Raw genomic sequence first — 24,123 nt, forward strand, 5'->3', positions numbered from 1 at the left:
ATAAGGACAAAGTATTATTTAAATGGCGATGACTTGGGAAGTGTTGATGTACAGAGGGACCTGGGTGTCCTTGTACACCAGTCACTGAAAGCAAACATGGAGGTGCAGCAAGCAGTTAGGAGGCAAATAGTATGTTGGCCTTCATTGCAAGAGAATTTGAGTACAGGAGCAAAGATGTCTCACTACAGTTATACAGGGCCTTGGTGAGACCGCACCTGGAGTATTATGTGCAGTTTTGGTCTCCTTATCCAAGAAAGGATATACTTGCCATTGAGGGAGTGCAGTGAAGGTTCACCAGACTGATTACTGGAATGGCAAGACTGTGATATGAGGAGAGATTGGGTCGACTGAGCCTGCATTCACTGGAGTTTAGAAGAATGAGAGGGGATCTTATTGAAACATATAAAATTCTGATTGGGTTGGATAGACTGGATGCGGGGAGGATGTTTCCTCTGGCTGGGAAGTCTAGAACAAGGGGTCACAGTCTCAGGATACGGGGGTAGGAAATTTAGGACCGAGATGAGGAGAAATGTTTTCACTCAGAGGGTGGTGAACCTGTGGAATTCTCTACCATAGAAGGCTGCGGAGGCCAAGTCACTGAATATATTTAAGAGGGAGATAGATTTCTAGAAACAAAAGGCATCAAGGGGTATGGGGAAAATGCAGGAATATAGTGTTGAGATAGAGGATCAGCCATGATCATACTGAATGGTGGTGCAGACTCGAAGGGCCGAATGGCATACTACTGCTCCTATTTTCTATGTTTCTATGTGACACAATGTGGTTAGGACACAGGTTCACACCTGTAATCGCCACAAACTGAATTCCCAATCTGAGTCAAACAACCATAAAGACACAGTAAACAGAAGTCAAATCTCCTTGTGACAGAGCTAGATTGACATGAGCGGAGGCCTGGGAACAGGCGTCCTGTCTGCTTTCTCAGACATAGAATCATGTGGCATTGGTTTGAGTGGAATGGAGTGATTGAAAAATAAATTTCAAGGAAAATACAGAGATGAAATGGCACTAGATGTTAGCATCCAACAATAAAGATTTTGAGAGACAGAGTGCCAGCAAAGCTTCGATGAAAAGCCATTTTGGATGATGTTTCTGGTGGAAGCAGTACCATCGGAATCATCTGCTACCAATTTCACAGACATCATCTGTAGCAAACCAGCATTTATATTACTGAACCCTATCCTGAAGCTACAGCGGAGCAGTACCTACACCAGCCAGGTACACATTGAAAACATGCAACCTTGCACACGTGCAGATTAAAAAATTTTTTTGTAAACAGTCACTATTTCCTAACAGCTCTACTGTCGCCAATGAAAGTCTATGCAGGCCATTGGGAGCAAAAACACTTGCTAGCCTGGTATGGGAAGACCTGAGCATTTTACCTGCTCCAACTGCCTGCAATCAAAAAACATGGCCATCACCTCCAAAGGCAAATCTGTTGCTGTGGGAGGCAGTACCACTGTGTAAGGAGTGGGAGGTAGCGTGTAGATCAGGGTGAGGGAGGCAGAGTGTAGATCAGGGTGAGGGAAGCAGTGTGTAGATCGAGGTTAGGGAGGCAGTGTGTAGATCAGGATGATGTGGGAGGCAGTGTGTAGATCAGGATGTGGACAAGTCCCCTGGACCTGACGGCCTGCATCCTAGGGTCTTAAAAGAAGTGGCTGCAGAGATAGTGGATGCATTGGTTGTAATCTACCAAAATACCCTGGATTCTGGAGAGGTCCCAGCGGATTAGAAAACCGCAAATGTAACGCCCCGATTTAAGAAAGGAGGGAGACAGAAAGCAGGAAACTATAGACCAGTTAGCCTAACATCTATCATTGGGAAAATGCTGGAGCCAATTATCAAGGAAGTAGTAGTGGGACATTTAGAAAATCATAATGTAGTCAAGCAGAATCAGCGTGGTGTAATGAAAGGGAAATCATGTTTGACAAATTTGCTGGAGTTCTTTGAGGATGTAACGAGCAGGGTGGATAAAGGGGAACCAGTAGATGCCGTGTATTTGGATTTCCAGAAGGCATTCGATAAGTTGCCACATAAAAGGTTACTGCACAAGATAAGAGCTCATGGGTTTGGGGGTAATATGATGGGGGCATGGATAGAGGATTGGCTAACCAACGGAAAACAGAGAGTCTGGATAAATGGGTCATTTTCAGGTTGGCAAACTGTAACTAGTGGGGTGCTGCAGGGATCAGTGCTGGGGCCTCAACTATTTACAATCTATATTAATGACTTGGATGAAGGAACCAAGTGTAATGTAGTCAAATTTGCTGATGATACAAAGATAGGTGGGAAAGCAAGTTGTGAGGAGGACACAAAGAATCTGCAATGGGATATAAAAAGACTAAGTGAGTGGGTAAAAATTTGGCAGATGGGAGTATAATGTGGGAAAATGTAAGGTTATCCACTTTGGTACCAAAAATTAAAAAGCAAATTATTATTTAAAAGGGGAGCGATTACAAAATGCTGCAGTACAGAGGGATCTGGGGGGGTTCTTGTACTTGAAACACAAAAAGTTAGCATGCAGGTACAACAAGTAATTAGGAAAGCAAATAGAATGTTGGCCTTTATCGAAAGGGGGACGGAGCATGAAAGTAGGGAAGTCCTGTTACAACTGTACTGGGCATTAGTGAGACCACACCTGAAGTACTGCGTACAGTTTTGGGCTCATTTATTGAGGGATATAACTGCATTGGAGGCAGTTCAGAGAAGGTTCACGAGGATGATTCCGGAGATTGTCTTATGAAGAAAGGTTGAGCAGGTTGGACCTATACTCATTGGCGTTTAGAAGAATGAGAGGTGATCTTATTGAAGCGTGCAAGATTCTGAGGGGGCTTGACAGGTAAATGCAGAGAGTATGTTTCCCCTCGTGGGGGAATCTAGAACGGGGCATAGTTTCAGAATAAGGGGTCACCCATTTAAAATGGAAATTAGGAGGAATTTCTTCTCTCAGAGGGTCGTGAATCTTTGGAATTCTCTACCCGAGAGAGCTGTGGAGACTGGGTCATTGAATATATTTAAGGTGGAGATAGACAGATTTTTGAAAGATAAGGGAGTCAAGAGTTATGAGGAGCGGGCAGGGAAGTGAAGTTGAGGCCAAGATCAGATCAGCCATGATCTCATTGAATGGCGGAGCAGGCTCGAGGGGCCAGATGGTCTACTCCTGCTCCTATTTCTTATGTTCTTATGTAAGGTGAGGGAGGCGGTGCTGTAGATCAGGATGAGGGAGGCAGTGTGTAGATCGAGGTGTGGGTTGTAATCATCTCTTTGGGTGTTGCACGATGGACTGCTGTTTGTTGTCGACTACAATCTAGGTGAGTGCACTATTGGTTTCACTTCAACAAACAAAATAAATCTTACCCATCGGTGATAATAGTCGGAAGAAGGATTTCCTCCAGGGAGAGGGCTGCAGGCAATGGACGGTTTCTTTGAACATCGATGTACTCCTTTAGTACCAAAAATAAAATGTTTTACTTTGACTACCCACAATCTAGGCACCTTTTAAATGAGTTAATGACTCCATTAAAATAGCGGACAAAGGCGTTAACATCTGAAGAGCAGAATTTCGAAGCACTTGTTTTTAAAGAGCCACTTGTCAAGAAAAGACAAAATAATTACGATAATAAGCCTGTTTTTGTCTGACCATAAACATGGACTTAACCCCGAAGCCAACATGTGAAACCTTCTCAAGGAAAAACAAACCAATTGTTGAAGACATAAGGAACAATGTCCAGGTGGAAGAGAGACTGAAGTTCTCTCCAGGCACAGAGGGCCCACAAAATGTGCAGCCATTAAGAGGACTCAATGATACATGCAGAGAAAATAAAACAGTGATTTCTGTGCTGTCTTATTTTGGGTTCTGAAAACATCAATTATGTTCTTTCAGATCACATAATCCCCTTTTCTTTTACACTGCAAAACCCCACGTTTGAGTTGCAGTGTTTTTGCACTCATTAATCTAAAGTGAACCACAATGTATACATTTCAGTTAATAGGGAGAATAAATCAGTCTGTGGAATGACTGGTTGAATAATTATCGAGTAGGATATGTTTTTAAGTGCTAAATTCAGGAGATTTTCCAATTTTGTCACTCACCTTAACAGAAAATGGCTGTCCAAAGTCTACTCGGACACAGCCAAAGTTTTTACGAAGCATTCTGAAGACTCCTTGCGCAACGCCCCAAAGGCTCTCTTTCTTTTTGGGTTTTCCCTAGAAAATAGCACATTCTAGCATTACTATACTTAATCTAGGACTGAACCAGCTACTTAACCATTTTAATTTAAAAGAACACTGCAAGCTGCTCGTCATAAAAATGAACTGATGGGACGTCACCATGTCCAGCAAATAACTTTCTATCTTTCAGCATTAAACTTTATGGTAAATCAATGCTCGTGGATTTGGCTGGCAGTGGTTATTGAAATTAGGAGCTCACCACAGATCATATGGAGCAAAATCTTCCATTCACTTCTCAATCTCCAATTCACAAAATCACGCTGGCAGGGAATACTTAACAGTAGCTAGACCTGTACACAGCGGACTGAAACACGCAGTTAACAGTGAATGTTGAAATAGTTGCCCAGGTTTTATGGTATTTCTCTTGTTGTCCTCTCTCCATAAGATTAATGATCAATGTTTACTGAGGCAAAAGAACTAGAGGTGACATGAGGAATACCTTTTTTACGCAACGAGTGGTTAGGATTTGGAATGCACTACCCGATAAGGTGGCGGATACAGATTCAATAGTAGCCTTCAAAATGAAAGTTTCCAGAGCCCATATTTAAAGCAGCCTTGCACTCAACTCACAAAGGTCACCAGAGGAGGGTGGACAGTGTGAAAGAAAGGCCTTATTACAGCTAAAACCTTTGAAAGATGGATAGCCAGAGCCAGAGGTCTGCACCACGGTTCTCTGATTCTTTGTTGCAGATTCTTGTGGAAGTTGTCAGAGCACGCAGCAAGGTCTTCATCCCTGCTGACAGGCAAAGGAGACCTCCACAAGCATCAAAAAGAGCCTGGCTGGACATAGCTGAGGAGGTCAGCAAGGAACGTGGTCAAGAGGATGTGGATATAGTGCAGGAAGCGCTTCAATGATCTCATGAGGTCAGGAAAGGTACTCACACCTTTGTCGCTCCTTTGCGCCACCGAGTAGAGTTGTCACCTGGTGTCGCATAAGTCACAAGTGAGCAAGAGCATGGTGGTGTTGACAGGGACAGCAGTGGAGACTCCTCACCAGAGGGCGCAGGACGCTCTAACCTCTGCTGAGCTGGAAGCAGACGCTGAGCCTTGGGGGCCATCGAGAAAGAGCGTGATCTTGGAGGGGCAGCAACAATTGCATGAGGGTCTGGAATATTTTGCAGCCAGGATGTCTGCAAATGCTAACTGTGGGTAACAGATGACAGGCTCCCATAGACTTCCTTTCAAGGAGGGATGTAAATGTTAACTCCTTGCTAGCAGGTAAATGCTGGTAGCCCATGAGAGGGATGATGGTGAGAGGGGACATGGAAGTCTGGGCTCTTCTCAAAGTGCTCACAGTTCTTCCCCGGTGCCTTCCCCTCAATCAGAGCTCCAGCTGCTTTCTCGGATCGCGATGGCAGAGTCTGCCCCTGCACAGTTGCAGGAGGAGAGGCGGGAGATCGAGGAGCAACGTCGGGAGGCCTATAAAGGCCAGCGGGGAGTTCGTGAGTCAGTCGGGGAGGCGGGAGATCGAGGAGCAACGTCGGGAGGCCTATAAAGGCTAGCGGGGAGTTCGTGAGGCAGTCGGAGAGGCCTACCTCTCAGCTGCAGCAGGGTGAGAAGGCAAAAAAGTAGAAAGAAATCGAAAGGTGACGTCACAACCAAGGGGGTAAGTGATTGGCTGCTGATTGGTGAGTAGTTTTTCTTTCTCTTTTCTTTATCAGTAAGTAACATTTAGCATTATTGTTGCCAAATTAAGTTAATTTAAGGGTCAAGTCATGGCAGGAGAGCTCGGACACGCGTTATACTCCTCCAGTACCATGTGGGAAGTCAGGGACACTTCTGGTAACCGGCGACTACGTGTGCGGGAAGTGCATCCGCCTGCAGCTCCTGACAGACCGCATTGCGGCACTGGAGCTGCGGGTAGATTTACTCTGGAGAATCCACGATGCTGAGAACGACATGAATAGCACGTTTCGTGAGTTGGTCTTACCACAGGTAATGGTTACACAGCCAGATAGGGAATGGGTGACCAACAGGAAGAGCAGCGCAAGGAAGGTAGTGCAGGGGTCCCCTGCGGTCATCCCCCTGCAAAACAGATACACTGCTTTGGGTACTGTTGGGGGAGGGATGACTCATCGGGAGAAGGCAGCAGCAGCCAAGTTCATGGCACCATGGGTGGCTCTGCTGCACAGGAGGGCAGGTAAAAGAGCGGGAGAGCTATAGTGATAGGGGATTCAAGAGTAAGGGGAATAGATAGGCGTTTCTGCGGCCGCAAATGAGACTCCAGGATGGTATGTTGCCTCCTTGGTGCAAGGGTGAAGGATGTCTCGGAGCAGGACCGGAGCCAATGTCCTAGGGGGAGTGTTTGCTAGTGCTGTTGGAGAGGAGTTAAACTAATATGGCAGGGGGATGGGAACCTATGCAGGGAGACAGAAGGAAGTAGAATGGGGGCAGAAGCAAAAGATAGAAAGAAGAAAAGTAAAAGTGGAAGGCAGAGAAACCTACGGCAAAAAGCAAAAAGGGCCACATTACAGCAAAATTCTAAAGGGGCAAAGTGTGTTAGAAAGACAAGCCTGAAGGCTCTGTGCCTCAATGAGAGGAGTATTCGGAATAAGGTGGACGAATTAACTGCAGATAGCACATAACGGGTATGATGTAATTGGCATTACGGAGACATGGCTCCAGGGTGACCATGGCTGGGAACTCAACATCCAGGGGTATTCAACATTTAGGAAGGATAGACAGAAAGGAAAAGGAGGCGGGGTGGCATTGATGGTGAAAGAGGAAATTAATGCAATAGTAAGAAAGGACATTCGCTTGGATGATGTGGAATCGGTATGGGTGGAACTACGGAATACCAAAGGGCAGAAAACGCTAGTGGGAGTTGTGTACAGACCACCAAACAGTAATAGTGAGGTTGGGGACAGCATCAAACAAGAAATTAGGGATGCATGCAATAAAGGTACAGCAGTTATCATGGGTGACTTTAATCTACATGTTGATTGAACTAACCAAACTGGTAGCAATGCAGTGGAGGAGGATTTCCTGGAGTGTATTAGGGATAGTTTTCTAGACCAATATGTCGAGGAACCAACGAGGGAGCTGGCCATCCTAGACTGGGTGATGTGTAATGAGAAAGGATTAATTAGCAATCTTGTTGTGCGAGACCCCTTGGGGAAGAGTGACCATAATACGGTAGAATTATTTATTAAGATGGAGAGTAACACAGTTAATTCAAAAACTAGGGTCCTGAACTTAAGGAAAGGTAACTTCGATGGTTTGAGGCGTGAATTGGCGAGAATAGACTGGCAAATGATACTTAAAGGGTTGATGGTGGATAGGCGATGGCAAACATTTAAAGATCACATGGATGAACTTGAGCAATTGTACATCCCTGTCTGGAGTAAAAATAAAATGGGGAAGATGGCTCAACCGTGGCTAATAAGAGAAATTAAGGATAGTGTTAAATCCAAGGAAGAGGCATATAAATTGGCCAGAAAAAGCAGCAAACCTGAGAACTGGGAGAAATTTACAATTCAGCAGAGGACGACAAATGTTTTAAGTAAGAGGGGGAAAATAGAGAAGAAGCTTGCCGGGAACATAAAAACTGACTGCAAAAGCTTCTATAGATATGTGAAAAGAAAAAGGTTAGTGAAGACAAATGTAGGTCCCTTGCAGTCAGATTCAGGTGAATTTATAATGGGGAACAAAGAAATGGCAGACCAATTGAACAAATACTTTGGTTCGGTCTTCACGAAGGAAGACACAAATAACCTTCCGGAAGTACTAGGGGACTGAGGGTCTAGGGAGAAAGAGAAACTGAAGGATATCCTTATTAGGCAGGAAATTGTGTTAGGGAAATTGATGGGATTGAAGGCCGATAAATCCCTGGGGCCTGATAGTCTGCATCCCAGAGTACTTAGGAAATGGCCCAGAAATAGTGGATGCATTGGTGATCATTTTTCAACAGTCTATCGACTCTGGATCAGTTCCTATGGACTGGAGGGTAGCTAATGTAACACCACTTTTTAAAAAGGGAGGGAGAGAGAAAGCGGGTAATTATAGACCGGTTAGCCTGACATCAGTAGTGGGGAAAATGTTGGAATCAATTATTAAGGATGAAATAGCAGCGCATTTGGAAAGCAGTGACAGGATCAGTCCAAATCAGCATGAATTTGTGAAAGGGAAATCATGCTTGACAAATCTTCTGGAATTTTTTGAGGATGTAACTAGCAGAGTGGATTAGGGAGAACCAGTGGATGTGGTGTATTTGGACTTTCAAAAGGCTTTTGACAAGGTCCCACACAAGAGGTTGGTGTGAAGAATCAAAGCACAAGGCATTGGGGATAATATACTGACGTGGATAGAGAACTGGTTGGCAGACAGGAAGCAGAGAATCGGGATAAACGGGTCCTTTTCAGAATGGCAGGCAGTGACTAGTGGAGTGCCGCAGGGCTCAGTGCTGGGACCCCAGCTCTTTACAATATACATTAATGATTTGGATGAAGGAATTGAGTGCAATATCTCCAAGTTTGCAGATGACACTAAACTGGGTGGCGGCGTGAGCTGTGAGAGTGACACTAAGAGGCTGCAGGGTGACTTGGACAGGTTAGGTGAGTGGGCAAATGCATGGCAGATGCAGTATAATGTGGATAAATGTGAGGTTGTCCACTTTGGGGGCAAAAACGCGAAGGCAGAATATTATCTGAATGCCGGCAGATTAGGAAAAGGTGAGGTGCAAAGAGACCTGGGTGTCATGGTTCATCAGTCATTGAAAGTTGGCATACAGGTACAGCAGGCGGTGAAGGCGGCAAATAGTATGTTGGCCTTCATAGCTAGGGGATTTGAGTATAGGAGCAGGGAGGTCTTACTGCAGTTGTACAGGGCCTTAGTGAGGCCTCACCTGGAATATTGTGTTCAGTTTTGGTCTCCTAATCTGAGGAACGACGTTCTTGCTATTGAGCGAGTGCAGCGAAGGTTCACCAGACTGATTTCCGGGATGGCAGGACTGACATATGACGAGAGACTGGATCAACTGGGCCTTTGTACATTGGAGTTTAGAAGGATGAGAGGGGATCTCATAGAAACATATAAGATTCTGACGGGACGGGACAGGTTAGATGCGGGTAGAATGTTCCCGATGTTGTGGAAGTCCAGAACCAGGGGATACAGTCTTCGGATAAGGGGTAGGCCATTTAGGACTGAGATGAGGAGAAACTTCTTCATTCAGAGAGTTGTTAACCTGTGGAATTCCCTGCCGCAGAGAGTTGTTGATGCCAGTTCATTGGATATATTCAAGAGGGAGTTAGATATGGCCCTTATGACTAAGGGGATCAAGGGGTATGGAGAGAAAGCAGGAAAGGGGTACTGAGGTAATGATCAGCCATGATCTTATTGAATGGTGGTGCAGACTCAAAGGGCCGAATGGCCTACTCTTGCACCTATTTTCTATGTTTCTATGTTTAGGAGCAGACTTTGGCAGGCCTATCACAGGCTCCAAAACCCAGAGGACGTCCGCCAAAAATGTCTACGCAGCGGGGAAGTGAGCAGCCACAGGGGTTGCACCTCGTAGAAACACTCGCAAAAGAAAATTGACACAAAAGCAGATGCACAAGGGTATGCACGTGGGTATATCAAAAAATGTTAGTGCTAAGTTTCAGTTGTTTTGATTGCACGCATAAATGTTTTTCTTTGCACCACTTTCCGGTCTTGTCAATTTTGACCTCAAACCTTGGAAGTGCCTTTGTCACTTGGAGTGAATGGTGACACATTATTCAACCTTGAACATTGGGTGAGAGGAATGGCTTGGTCAATGTAGGGATGGTTTATGGCATTGTTGGGGTGGTTGCAGGCATGTGGCTGCATTGGAGCAAGTTAAGTAAATCTGGCCATGATGAGGCCATCCTGGGCAGCAATATGTGCCTCGACTGGTGTCATCTACATCTCTGGTTCCTCCTCCTCGTCTTCTACCTGCTCGTCATCCTCCTCTTCTGAGGAAGAGGAGGAGGCTGTGTGCTGTGCACCATGCTCCTCCTGCAGCTCCAATCTTTGGCTGCTGTGCTTCGTTGTGCAGTGCGCAGCAGACGACCATGATCCTGGAGACCCTGGCTGGTGCATACTGAAGGACTCCTCCAGATCTGTCAAAGCATCTGAACCGTATCTTCAGCATGCCTATTGCTTGTTCCATGACACATCTGGTGAAGATGTGGCTCTCATTATAACACTCCTCGGCCTCAGAACTTGGCCTCCTCAGGGGTGTCATGAGCCACGTCTTCAGCGGATAGCCCTCGTCTCCAAGCAGCATGCAAGTAAGTTTGTTTGGAAGTGCAAAGAGCTGAGAGAGGGTGGGCAGAACAAGAGTTATGACAGCTGCCAGGGGATCTGGCACACACATTCATTTTTTTTTAAAAAAACAGTTGCAGACGCTGAATATTGAGGGAGTAGAAGTCTTTGCTTCTGGGTGATAACGGGGTGCTTTCATGGCTGCACGTGTGCAGTCGATGACGCTCTGCACATGTGGGAAGCCATCCAGAGCCGCAAAGCCGAGCATCAGCTCAATAACACTGGCCACATCAGTGGCAAAATTGATATAATTGGCTGACTTGTGAAACATGGCATCGGTCATCGCTGGGCGCCAAACTGCGAGATCCTGCAAATGTCTGCTGCAGATCCCTGAAAGGAGCCTAAAGAAGTTGAGGGCGCTGGGTGCTTTGACAACCACTGGTAAAGCGTTTCCACCAGGTCCTCTGGGCTGCAAGTCTTGTTCCAGCAAGCTACAATTATCTGACGACCTGGCGCGATAGCCTGAGCCTCCTGAAGCACTGCTGCTCACAGATGCTGAGGAAGCTCATCCTCTGCCTGTATGCCCTATGTTGGGGGTATTGCCTCCGGCCCACTGTCTCTCCTGTGGAGCTTCTGGTCGTTGAGCTTGCTGCTGTGGCTGGTGTTGTTGGTGGTGGGGCTTATCTTGGTCCGATTCTGACGACCAAGGTGAGACAATATAAGCGGCACCCATGCTCCCATGCTGATGTCCTAAATGGCAGGTCAAGTAGCGATCAGAGGGTCAATCTTTCAATGTTCGAATACTGATTACGAATGTGGTCAGAGTGGATTTTGCGGTTCCAGAAATAACCTGCAAGACGTGGCTCATGACATACCAAGGAGGCCAAGTTCTGAGGCCGTGGAGTATTATAATGAGAGCCACATCTCCACCAGATGTGTCATGGAACAAGCAATAGGAATGCTGAAGATGCGTTTCAGATGCCTTGACAGATCTGGAGGAGTACTTCAATCGCACCAGCCAGGATCTCCAGAAACCTAAATCTGGGCACAAAATTGAGTCAGCAACAATGAGATGTAAGATTGTGTGTATTCCCAGCTGTCAATTAATGCCCTCGCACAATGGCCACGCAGCTTCCGTCTCCCCATCACAGGCGAGGTTCCCGAGCTGCGTGCTTCGTGTGCTCATGCCGTTAAATTCGGAAGCTACAGTTAAAAACCCTGTTAAGGGTCTGATAACAAGCATTTAATGAGGTCGCCTGCCTCTGTCGATCGTGTCCGTGCTGCGCTGGGAAACGTGCCCGAGCTAAAGGCGCGAGGAGGCGGGATGACGGCGGGTTCCTAACACACTGCCTATTTCTGCAATTTTTACAGCCGTCCCGCCTCCAAACCCACCTGCACAGCAACAGGAAAATTCAGGGCCCAGTCTGTTCCCTACTATAGCAAAACAAAAGAAAGTTCAGAGAAAGCAATGGGAGTCCTGACGATGATCAAAGTAGCATTAATGTTACCCACCAGCTGTTCACTGTTGTAATTGCCTTCGATGATTCGGTCATATGAGATTCCCACTGGAATAATCATGACATCAGTAATGGTGTTTTCATACAGGCTATCGACCACGATAGAAAGAAGGCCTGTCATGGCCATGTATGGTTTACCACTGCGAGACCGTGTGCCTTCTACGAATATTTCCATAAACTGCCGCTGACGAAGAAGTTCCTCGATGTACTATCAAATGGAATAGATATCATTCCATTAAAAATAAAACAGTCAGACCATTACTTACTCACATCCTATTGACTGGCCTTCCAACAATCTCCTTGCACCAACATTTTTGAACATTTTACTTTAGTCTGATGTATTTTTCAAGAACTACTTCTAGCAACACAGTTTATTGCTATACTAAGCACTGCACCATAGACCATAAGAACCTTACGCATAAGAAATAGGAACAGGAGTAGGCCATACGCCTCCTCGAAACTGCTCCGCCATTTAATACGATCATGGCTGATCCGATCAGGGACTCAGGTCCACTTCTCTGCCCGCTCCCCATAACCCCTTATCGTTTAGGAAACTAAGTATTTCTGTCTTAAATTTATTCAATGTTCCAGCTTCCACAGCTCTCTGAGGCAGCGAATTCCACAGATTTATAACCCTCAGAGAAGAAATTTCTTCTCATCTCAGTTTTAAATGGCGGCCCCTTATTTTAAGATTATGCCCTCTAGTTCTAGTCTCCCCCATCAGTGGAAACATCCACTCTGCATCCACCTTGTCAAGCCCCCTCATATTCTTATACGTTTCGATAAGATCACCTCTCATTCTTCTGAATTCCAATGAGTAGAGCCCCAACCTACTCAACCTTTCCTCATAAGTCAACCCCCTCATCTCCGGAACCAACCTAGTGAACCTTCTCTGAACTGCCTCCAAAGCAAGTATATCCTTTCGTAAATATGGAAACCAAAACTGCACGCAGTACTCCAGGTGTGGCCTCACCAATATCCTGTATAACTGTAGCAAGACTTCCCTGCTTTTATACTCCATCCCCTTTGCAATAAAGGCCAAGATTCCATTGGCCTTCCTGATCACTTGCTGTACCTGCATACTAACCTTTTGTGTTTCATTCACAAGAACTCCCAGGTCCTGCTGTATTGCAGCACTTTGCAATCTTTCTCCATTTAAATAATAACTTGCTCTTTGATTTTTTTTCTGCCAAAGTGTATGACCTCACACTTTCCAACATTATACTCCATCTGCCAAATTTTTGCCCACTCACTTAGCCTATGTCGTTTTGCTGATTTTTTTGTGTACTCTTCACACATTGCTTTTCCTCCCATCTTTGTATCATCAGCAAATTTGGCTGCGTTACAATCGGTCCCTTCTTCCAAGTCATTAATATAGATTGTAAATAGTTGGGGTCCCAGCACTGATCTCTGCGGCACCCCACTAGTTACTGATTGCCAACTCGAGAATGAACCATTTATCCCAACTCTCTGTTTTCTGTTAGTTAGACAATCCTCTATCCATGCTAATATATTACCCCCAACCCCATGAACTTTTATCTTGTGCAGTAACCTTTTATGTGGCACCTTGTCAAATGCCTTCTGCAAGTCCAAATACACCACATCCACTGGTTCCCCTTTATCCACCCTGTTCGTTACATCCTCAAAGAATTCCAGCAAATTTGTCAAACATAACTTCCCCTTCATAAATCCATGCTGACTCTGCCTGACCGAATTTTGCTTTTCCAAATGTCCTGCTACTGCTTCTTTAAGAATAGACTCCAACATTTTCCCAACCACAGATGTTAGGCTAACTAGTCTATAGTTTCTTGCTTTTTGTCTGCCTCCTTTTTTTTTTTATAAATAGAGGCATTACATTTGCAGTTTTCCAATCTGCTGGAACCTTCCCAGAATCTAGGGAATTTTGGTAAATTACAATCAATGCATCCACAATCCCTGCCATTACTTCTCTTAAGACCCTAGGATGCAAGCCATCAGGTCCAGGGGATTTATCTGCCTTTAGTCCCATTATCTTACTGAGTACCACCTTCTTAGTGATTGTGATTGTGTTAAGTTCCTTCCCCCCTATAGCCCCTTGACTATCCACTGTTGGAATATTGTTAGTGTCCTCTACCGTAAAAACTGATACAAAATATTTGTTCAGAGTTTCTGCCATCTCCATGTTCCCTATTACTAATTCCACGGTCTTATACTCTAAGGGACCAACATTTACTTTAGCCACTCTTTTCCTTTTTATATACCTATAGAAACTCTTGCTATCTGTTTTTATATTTCGTGCTAGTTTACTTTCATAGTCGATCTTCTCTTTCTTAATCATTTTCCAGTGGAACGTAAGTATGCACCCATGAAACCGCAGATAATTAGAAAGAAATAAGGTGCTAACTTGAAAGAACAGGCTCACATCTACACTAAAAAATGTTTAATGACAAGTTTAGAAAGTTCTCAGTGACCAATGGACCTCTAGGCAACATCTTATACTCAGCTTACCATTGGTTGAGGCTACATTGCACCCAGTGAAAAGGCCAAAGACACAAATAAATGCAATAACAAAGACTTCCTCTAGGATATGCATCAAAAACCACATTACAGTGAAAAGAAATTAGTCCTATATAACACGGCGAAAGAAAAATCAATTCAGACCTCTCCCACCGTGAGTGAGACTTAAATGTGCTCGTGATACCCAGATGTATGAAACTAAAATCAGGACAGCAGTATAGCTGCTTAACTGTAGAAAATATGCAGTTCGAATTCTTCCGAGGATTTGCTTCAAACCTTCGAACTTAATCACACCAAAACTTACCACACGTAGGACGGATCTATACAGAATATCCTTCCGTCCATCTGCACCAATATCCAACTTTCGACGGATGAAGAAGCCACCCAGTTTTCTTATAAGTGTGCTGTAAAATCAACACATAACATTTTAAAATACCTTAATTGGAATAGCTACAACACACTAGTTTTATATTTTCAGTGACTAACAAAGCACAGTCCTATTAATTGGGCCATTTTCCAGGCAAATGAACACTTCTAAGTACTGGAAGAGTTCAAACTCAGGTACAATCCTTTATATTATATCAGAAAAGTCATTTTCATTTTCACTTGGGCAGGAACGGAACCAATGTCCTTGGGGGAGTGGTTGCTAGTGCTGTTGGTGAGGAGTTAAACTAATATGGCAGGGGGATGGGAACCAATACAGGGAGACAGAGGGAAACAAAAAGGAGACAAAAACAAAAGACACAAAAGAGATGAGTAAAAGTGGAGGGCAGAGAAACCAAAGGCAAGAAACAAAAAGGACCACTGAATATAAAAGGGCTGCAGGAGGGGTAAAAACTAAAAATCATGGTTTAAAAACTAGGATGAAAACACTCTACCTAAATGCACGCAGCATTAGAAATAAAGTAAATGAGTTGACGGCACAAATCATTACAAATGGGTATGATTTGGTGGCCATTACAGAGACATGGTTGCAAGGTGGCCAGGACTGGGAATTAAACGTACAGGGGTATCTGACGATTCGGAAAGATAGGCAGGAAGGGAAGGGAGGTGGGGTAGCTCTGTTAATAAGGGATGATATCAGGGCAGTTGTGAGGGATGATATTGGCTCCAATGAACAAAATGTTGAATCATTGTGGGTGGAGATTAGAGATAGTAAGGGGAAAAAGTCACTGGTCGGCGTAGTTTATAGGCCCCCAAATAATAACTTCATGGTGGGGCGGGCAATAATCAAGGGAATAATGGAGGCATGTGAAAAAGGAACGGCAGTAGTTATGGGGGATTTTAACCTACATATCGATTGGTCAAATCAAATTGCAGGTGGTAGCCTGGAGGAGGAATTCATAGAATGCATACGGGATTGTTTCTTAGAACAGTATGTTACAGAGCCTACAAGGGAGCAAGCCATTTTGGATCTGGTCCTGTGTAACGAGACAGGAAAAATAAACGATCTCCTCGTAAAAGATCCTCTCGGAATGAGTGATCACAATATGGTTGAATTTGTAATATAGATTGAGGATGAGGAAGTTGTGTCAGAAACGAGAGTACTATGCTTAAACAAAGGGGACTACAGTGGGATGAGGGCAGAGTTGGCTAAAGTAGACTGGAAACAAGGACTAAACGGTGGCACAATTGAGGAACAGTGGAGGACTTTTAAGGAGCTCTTTCATAATGCGCAACAAAAATATATTCCAGTGAAAAAGAAGGGCGGCAAGAGAAGAGATAACCAGCCGTGGATAACCAAGGAAAGTATCAAATCAAAGACCAATGCGTACAAGGTGGCCAAGGTTAGTGGGAAACTAGAGGATTGGGAAGATTTTAAGCAACAGCAAAGAATGACTAAAAAAGCAATAAAGAAAGGGAAGATAGATTACGAAGGTAAACTTGCGCAAAACATAAAAACAGATAGTAAAAGCTTTTACAGATATATAAAACGGAAATGAGTGACTAAAGTAAATGTTGGTCCCTTAGAAGATGAAAAGGGGGATTTAATAATGGGAAATGTGGAAATGGCTGAGACCTTAAACAATTATTTTGCTTCCGTCTTCACAGTGGAAGACACAAAAACCATGCCAAAAATTGCTGGTCATAGGAATGTGGGAAGGGAGGACCTTGAGATGATCACTATCACTAGGGAGGTAGTGCTGGACAGACTAATGGGATTGAAGGTAGACAAGTCCCCTGGTCCTGATGAAATGCATCCCAGGGTATTAAAAGAGATGGCGGAAGTTATAGCAGATGCATTTGTTATAATCTACCAAAATTCTCTGGACTCTGGGGAGGTACCAGCGGATTGGAGCAGCTAATGTAACGCCTCTGTTTAAAAAAGGGGGCAGGCAAAAGGCAGGTAACTATAGGCCGGTTAGTTTAACATCTGCAGTGGGGAAAATGCTTGAAACTATCATTAAGGAAGAAATAGTGGGACATCTGGATAGGAATAGTGCAATCAAGCAGACGCAGCATGGATTCATGAAAGGGAAATCATGTTTAACTAACTTACTGGAATTCTTTGAGGATATAACGACCATGGTAAATAGAGGTATACCGATGGATGTGGTGTATTTAGATTTCCAAAATGCATTCGATAAGGTGCCACACAAAAGGTTACTGCAGAAGATAAATGTACGCGGAGTCAGAGGAAATGTATTAGCATGGATAGAGAATTGGCTGGCGAACAGAAAGCAGAGAGTCGGGATAAATGGGTCCTTTTCCAGTTGAAAATCAGTGGTTAGTGGTGTGCCACAGGGATCAGTGCTGGGACCACAACTGTTTACAATATACATAGATGACCTAGAGGAGGGGACAGAGTGTAGTGCAACAAAATTTGCAGATGACACTAAGATTAGTGGGAAAGCGGGTTGTGTAGAGGACTCAGAGAGGCTACAAGGAGATTTGGATAGGTTAAGCGAATGGGCTAAGGTTTGGCAGATGGAATACAATGTCGGAAAGTGTGAGGTCATCCACCTTGGGGAAAAAAAACAGTAAAAGGGAATATTATTTGAATGGGGAGAAATTACAACATGCTGTGGTGCAGAGGGACCTGGGGGATCCCAAAAGGTTAGTTTGCAGGTGCAGCAGGTAATCAGGAAGGCAAATGGAATGTTGGCCTTCATTGCGAAAGGGATGGAGTACAAAAGCAGGGAGGTGTTGCTGCAACTGTATAAGGTATTGGTAAGGCCGCACCTGGAGTACTGTGTGCAGTTTTGGTCACCTTACTTAAGGAAGGATATACTAGCTTTGGAAGGGGTACAGAGACGATTCACTAGGCTGATTCGAGAAATGAGGGGGTTAACTTATGATGATAGATTGAGTAGACTGGGTCTTTACTCCTTGGAGTTCAGAAGGATGAGGAGTGATCTTATAGAAACATTTAAAATCATGAAAGGGATAGACAAGATAGAGGCAGAGAGGTTGTTTCCATTGGTGGGGGAGACTAGAACTACCTTCTATTCAAAGCAGAATCACACAACATTTTGCAACATAATCACTGCTGGGAACTGGAACCAGGTTGAGATAGCATCAATCAGATGCAGACTAAAGCTCCCTCTACTCTGGCTGGCATTGTACTTTAACCTGAACCTCTAGCGCACACACGACTGCCCCTGTGTGCCCTTTCCATTTCCCATTTCCCATAGCAAACACCATTCGAAGTTTGTTGGTGAGAATGCCAACCTATATCCAAATTATCGGTAGTTTAAAGGCTCTGGACCCATGTTCACTAGGAACTGGAGTCAACTGCTCAAACTCATTTCACAGAATCCTTACAGCCTGCAGACAAGAGATAATTTAATCCCATCAGTCAAAGCAAGGACTAGAGTTCAAAGTGTACTTTGCCACTTCTGATTTCAACATGATATTTTACTTCATGCACAACATACAACTATTTGAATGTAATTAAAATGTAGCTGTTTTGCTCGCCAGGGAAATTTTAAAAGCAAGTAATATGAGCGGAACGCGTACTAGCCCTTCTCCTTCCCAAGCGTATGGATAAAGAAATAAGAATCGGTCTTTCATCTCTTTGAGCCTGCTCTGCTATTTTGTTAACCGTGGCAGCTTTGTCTTTTTAATTCCAACTTCTTGCTCTTTCTCCACATCTCTTACTCAAGGAAGTATTTATCTTCCTTTTAAACACCAAATGATTCTCCATCTAAGACCTTCTAAGGCAGGGGGTTTCACATTCTCAAATTCCTTTGTGTGAAGATTTTTTTTTTCCGGAGCAGTCAATAAAGAAGTTCAGAACAGACAGATCAATCATATTGTAAGTAAAAAGGTCCCAAGGAAGCATCTCATCGGGTTTGTGAAAATAATATTCAAATACAGAAAGACGGACAGCACAAATATGCTGTCTGGTATGTTTGTGTTCAGCACGAACTGAGAAGATGAAGAGAGAGAAATTTGGGTTCATTGTACTCACCTGAAAATGGGGATATTCAGATTATTTCCAGCAGCTATGTGTGGTGCTTTGATGTTATGACAGAAGAGTATGAAAGTGAGCAGCAGGTAATCAATGTGTGATTTGTGAACTGGCAGAAAGATCAATGGGACATTCTGCTGTAGAGAGGGCAGAAAACACAAGATCAATAGGAACATAAACAACTACTTCAGGAATACGGGAGATCTTTTCAAAGCTCGTCAGATGAAAACTGAAACAAAACTGAATACACTAGCCTATTCCATGCAACATATTCTAATTTTCTTGCATTAGGCACTGTAACATTAACTTATAACTAGAAGAATTAGTGGTGCATCTTATTTCCTTATAATTGTCTTGTACATAAGCTTGCAGTAATATCAGAGTTACTAATTGTTCAATGACCATATCGTCAGACAAACTATATGGAGTTCCGCAACACGTACACTGCCAAATGGATCAAAACAAATTAAGATCTCCACCTCGTATTTCCACATTACACAAAATATACATGGGAATGTTTGAAGTTTTATAATCTGATCTCAGACTTCAGATGAATAAATCATCCTCGGAATCCCTTACACTTGCTCCTCAGTAATTACTCTTCATGTAAAATTCTTTTTAATACTTACAACTCACTCATTATATAAAGTAACATGGCAACGATAAATCCCACTAACCAGCTTTATATAGGATCAATTGAGTACAAATGCAAGATGCATGTGAAATTATGGTCAGCAGCAAAATCAACAATTTGAGGGGGGGAAAAAGCAAATTAAATAAACGTGATTTAAAACAGTGACAGCGAGAGTTTAAGGCTAATTTAAATTTTGGAATTCAGACGATGGTTACAAACAAGCCATTCAAACTTTGTTCTCCGTTTAGAAGGTTATATAAATAACTCAATTAGATTATAATTTTAAACCACTCCCAGTATCTAAAGTTCTAAAATTAACACACTAATCATGGATATTAAACACCTTAAATTAAATTCGCAACTCCCTAATTACTGTTACACAAATTAATGCAAAATCTATTTAATAGGTGAACTAAGCAGGGAACAAACTCCACGGCCAGCATGTACCAGAGCCCCAATGGATTGGGGGATTATACATCTTGAATTTATCTGCTCAGGTTCAAGTAAACCAAAACAGTTATGTTAAATATAAGCAGTTACATTTTGTACTTTGCAGTTCAATGCAAAATACTTTCTTTTATTTTATAGCAACTCAGTGCATGAAGTGAGAACAGCAAGATCCCACAAGTGCAGGCAATGCTACTGACCTGCCAAGACTTCTCTTCATTGGGACTACTTTATAAAAATTCAAACTGCTCAGTCTTATTGTATTTCTTAGCTCTTTTCTCTCTCTCTTCTCCTCCCCCACTCCCCCTGAAAAAAAAAATGCAGCTCTACTCATTTCAATTACCGGCATTCCCTTACTCATTGTTTTCTCTTGGTTGGCAAGGAACTGTCCTTGGCAACGATGAAACTGCATTTCACTGACAAACCTCTCCAAAAACATTTCAAAATAATAAAGGGAAATAATGGAACTAAACACTTTGATGCCAGGCCAAGATGTAATTTTAAATAGGACATCATGGCCTGGCAACTCAAACAGTGGCATCTTATATTGAGGGGGCAAGACTGCACCGTGGGGGGGAGGGGGTGTAATGGTTGGACAGTATTTGGACTCCCATTATCGACTGGCTTTCCAGCTTCTCTATCCTGAGTGAAGTTTTTCTATTTCTAATCAGACCATTAGATGGAAGTATTGCACAGTGGAGGAGACAAGGCAGAAGGAGCTGGCAAGTTCGGTTCCGTGTAACACAAGCACACCTCCTGCCAGCTAATCTCGAAGTGATGCCGGTGGCAGCCGAGGAGTCCGGAGCCTCACCGGGCAAACCCCTCCTGAACCATTTCCGAAAGCCTGACAGCAGAAACTGCACTGGAGCACCCAACTAAGAGAAAAATGGGGCGTTTAAATAAAAAGGTAACTGAAGAAACTGATAAATTTCCTCCCCCTCAATTCCAAGAAAGCCTCTTATTTCTCCAAGTTTTTTAATGATTGCTACTTCAATATATTGGCTTCTCTCCAGATTAGCACCAGATAAAAAGCATTTAAGTCACCTGCATGCCCAGTCAGCTCCCAATTCCATTTTGTGTCTGTAATTCGCCCACGCTGAGCAGCTAAAATAACATTTGCAAACCGCTTCCAATCACCAACAACAGCATTGCCTTAGGCAATCATTGGTATGTAGCAGTCTTGAAACTTTAGTGTTGAAAAATAAACCTTGGTTACCGGTTGATAAACAGATATTTTTGGAGTGATATTTTACGTTGGCAGTGCTGTAGATCTGCTCTGAGGTCACTGTATACTTTGGTAAGTTCCACTGGCAAAGTTCTGGGTGGGAAAAAGTTGAGATAATTTGAAGCACGGTAAAAAATTGGCATTTCCAAGGGCTCTGAATCCAAAGGAAAAACCCAAAGGGAGATGCTCAGTGACTGGGGTCAGGCCTCTGAACTGTTTACACCTCTGGGGATGTTAACCCTCAGCGAGCAATAAGGAGCTGTGGAGTGTTGCAGTACTGTCAGCAACTCCTGCCAACTGGCTACCTGAACAACAACATGCTAAATGTCTCATGATTCCCCACAGAGCAAGTGAGCAGCGGCAAACAATTCATCATCAGGCGCTGAGCAGGATCCAGGTGTTTCCCAACACAACAGGTTAGTCACCCTCATCACTCTCACTCTCCTCTTAGCAACTCACTTGAAAGCAAGAGCGCAGATATAATGTCCTACTCCGAGTACACTGCACTTCCATCAAGTTTGTGCTCATTTGTAATTGCTTACCTCTGCTGCAGCTTTCTTAACCATTTCAAGCTGCCCTTTGTGAATCTGAATGCTCCAAAAGAAGCCATTAAACAGTTTTAGCAGCACCCAACCCGTCAGTCTACGAAAACAAAGAGATAGGTTATTTAAGCAAACTTTTATTGGATATAACCTAATCTTCGCATTTACATTCCCTTTCCATATAGAAACTGCAGCCAGAAACCATGTGGTTATCAATGACAGTTCAATGTGGTGACAATAGCAAAAGAGAAGGTTGAAGGATTTTGGTGTGGAGAACACACTATTGTGAAAATGAAACACAGCCAGAATAAGTGTCAACCCACCACACTAACAAGGCCAGCATTTATTGCCCATCACTAGTTGCCTGTGAGAAGGTGGTGGTGAGCCGCCTTCTTTACCACTCCAGTCCGTGTCGTGAAGGTACTCCCACAGTGCTGTTAGGTAGGGAGTGCCAGGGTTTCGACCTAGCGACAATGAACATTTCTTCCACTTTGTCCACCCTAATTTCCCCTCTTCCTTGCCTATTATGTGCTGATACATGCTGTATTTCATAGTGCCAGCTATCTTCCAGTACTTTGACCAAGAGGGCATTCTTTCTACGTGGGCCCAAGCAGTACGTTCCAGGGGTCTATTTAACAGTGGGAAGAATCAAACTTGTGCCCAATCGTATTCTCAATACATTCATTCTTTTCAGGAAGGGGGATCACTGAATAACAATGTAAAGTGGAAATCTCCTTAACCCAGTAGAGTTGAGACCCTTTGAAGCATCCTCTACTACTGTTTCTGACTGAGATCAACTAAGTCAGCAGAGATGTGAGATCAGACATGGATCCTGCTAATGACCCAGTTCCAATGTATTTACGCAGTGAGCCATCAGGAGAGCTCCGAGCACAGACTTGTGATAAATGATAAGAAGCTCTTAGCTAGTTACTGATTATCAATCTATTTACTTTCTCTGAGGGAACAAGTGAGAAGAGTGTAAAGTCTAGAGTGATTAAGGTCAGCTGTTCCACTCTGCTTTCTGCTTGTGGTGGCGATATTGAAATTTTGTGCAATGAATGTAATTTTTATCACAATGGCCTTCCAAGTATCAAGCGAGGTGGGGGTGGGGGAAGAAGAAATGCAAGAGGAGGAAAAGTCTGAATAGAAATAAAATACAATTTAACAATGGCATGAATTGACAAATATCAGTAGGGTAGAACAAGCCTGTTTGATGAGTGCACATGACCTTGAATTCCAATCCTGAATTCCAATCCTGAAGAAGGATTGCCAAGTACAATACTGGAACACAAGATCAGAAGTAATTTGTAAAAGGATTAGAGGGGGTTGAGGGGAACTTTTTTCATCCAGAGGGTGGTGGGAGTCTGGAACTCACTGCCTGAAAGGGTGTTAGAGGCAGAAATCCTCATTGCATTTAAAAAGTACTTGGATGTGCACTTGAAGTGCCGTAACCTGCAAGGCTTTGGATTAAGAGCTGGAAAGTGGGATTAGGCTGGATAACTCTTTCAGCTGGCACAAACACAATGGGCCGAATGGCCTCCTTCTGTGCCATAAATTTCTATGATTCTATGATCAGAATAAGCAATTGAATCGCACTGCTAACAAGCATTGTGCTGCATCCATTTTATTTTCAGTTTAACAATTGTGAAAGCAGAGAGGTGATATCAACCTGGATATTCTCCAGAAGACTAGAGAATTGCATATGTTACACCCTTGTTCAAAAAAGGGTGTAAGGATAAACCCAGCAAATATAGGCTGGTCAATTTAACATCGGTAGTGGGGAAGTTTTTAGAAACAATAATCAGGGCCAAAATTAACAGTCACTTGGACAAGTGTGGATCAAGTAAGGAAAGCCAGCACAGATTTGTTAAAAGACAAATCGCGTTTAACCAGCTTGATCTAGTTTTTTGATGAGGTAAAAGAGAGGGTTGATGAGGGCAATGCGGTTGACGTGGTGTACATGACTTTCCAAAAGGTGTTCGACAAAGTGCCACATAATAGGCTTGCCAGCAAAATTGAAGCCCGTGGAATAATGTGCAAAGTTAAAGCACATGGGATTGGGGTTAGTGTGCTGACGTGGATTGAGAACTGGTTGTCAGACAGGAAGCAAAGAGTAGGAGTAAATGGGTACTTTTCAGAATGGCAGGCAGTGACTAGTGGGGTACCGCAAGGTTCTGTGCTGGGGCCCCAGCTGTTTACACTGTACATTAATGATTTAGACGAGGGGATTAAATGTAGTATCTCCAAATTTGCGGATGACACTAAGTTGGGTGGCAGTGTGAGCTGCGAGGAGGATGCGATGAGGCTGCAGAGTGACTTGGATAGGTTAGGTGAGTGAGCAAATGCATGGCAGATGAAGTATAATGTGGATAAATGTG

At 43.6% G+C, this 24,123-nt stretch overlaps 1 protein-coding gene across 6 annotated transcripts in view; it reads right to left on the reverse strand.

The window, feature by feature from the left end:
• The window catches only part of gpam (glycerol-3-phosphate acyltransferase, mitochondrial), a 99,578-nt gene that overhangs the window by 27,327 nt on the left and 48,128 nt on the right, over nucleotides 1-24,123 (reverse strand). For 5 of the 6 annotated variants that reach the window (XM_070876548.1, XM_070876549.1, XM_070876550.1 and 2 more), the window contains 6 exons: nucleotides 21,746-21,845; nucleotides 18,898-19,034; nucleotides 14,788-14,887; nucleotides 11,983-12,195; nucleotides 4,111-4,224; nucleotides 3,376-3,461 (listed from right to left, as the gene is read on the reverse strand). In XM_070876548.1, the coding sequence (XP_070732649.1) occupies nucleotides 3,376-3,461; nucleotides 4,111-4,224; nucleotides 11,983-12,195; nucleotides 14,788-14,887; nucleotides 18,898-19,034; nucleotides 21,746-21,845 (750 nt within the window). The remainder of the gene's footprint in view (nucleotides 1-3,375; nucleotides 3,462-4,110; nucleotides 4,225-11,982; nucleotides 12,196-14,787; nucleotides 14,888-18,897; nucleotides 19,035-21,745; nucleotides 21,846-24,123) is intronic. The other variant, XM_070876552.1, reaches the window with a different exon arrangement.

The sequence above is a fragment of the Pristiophorus japonicus genome, chromosome 3, assembly GCF_044704955.1.
Source record: "Pristiophorus japonicus isolate sPriJap1 chromosome 3, sPriJap1.hap1, whole genome shotgun sequence".
NCBI lineage: Eukaryota > Metazoa > Chordata > Chondrichthyes > Pristiophoridae > Pristiophorus > Pristiophorus japonicus.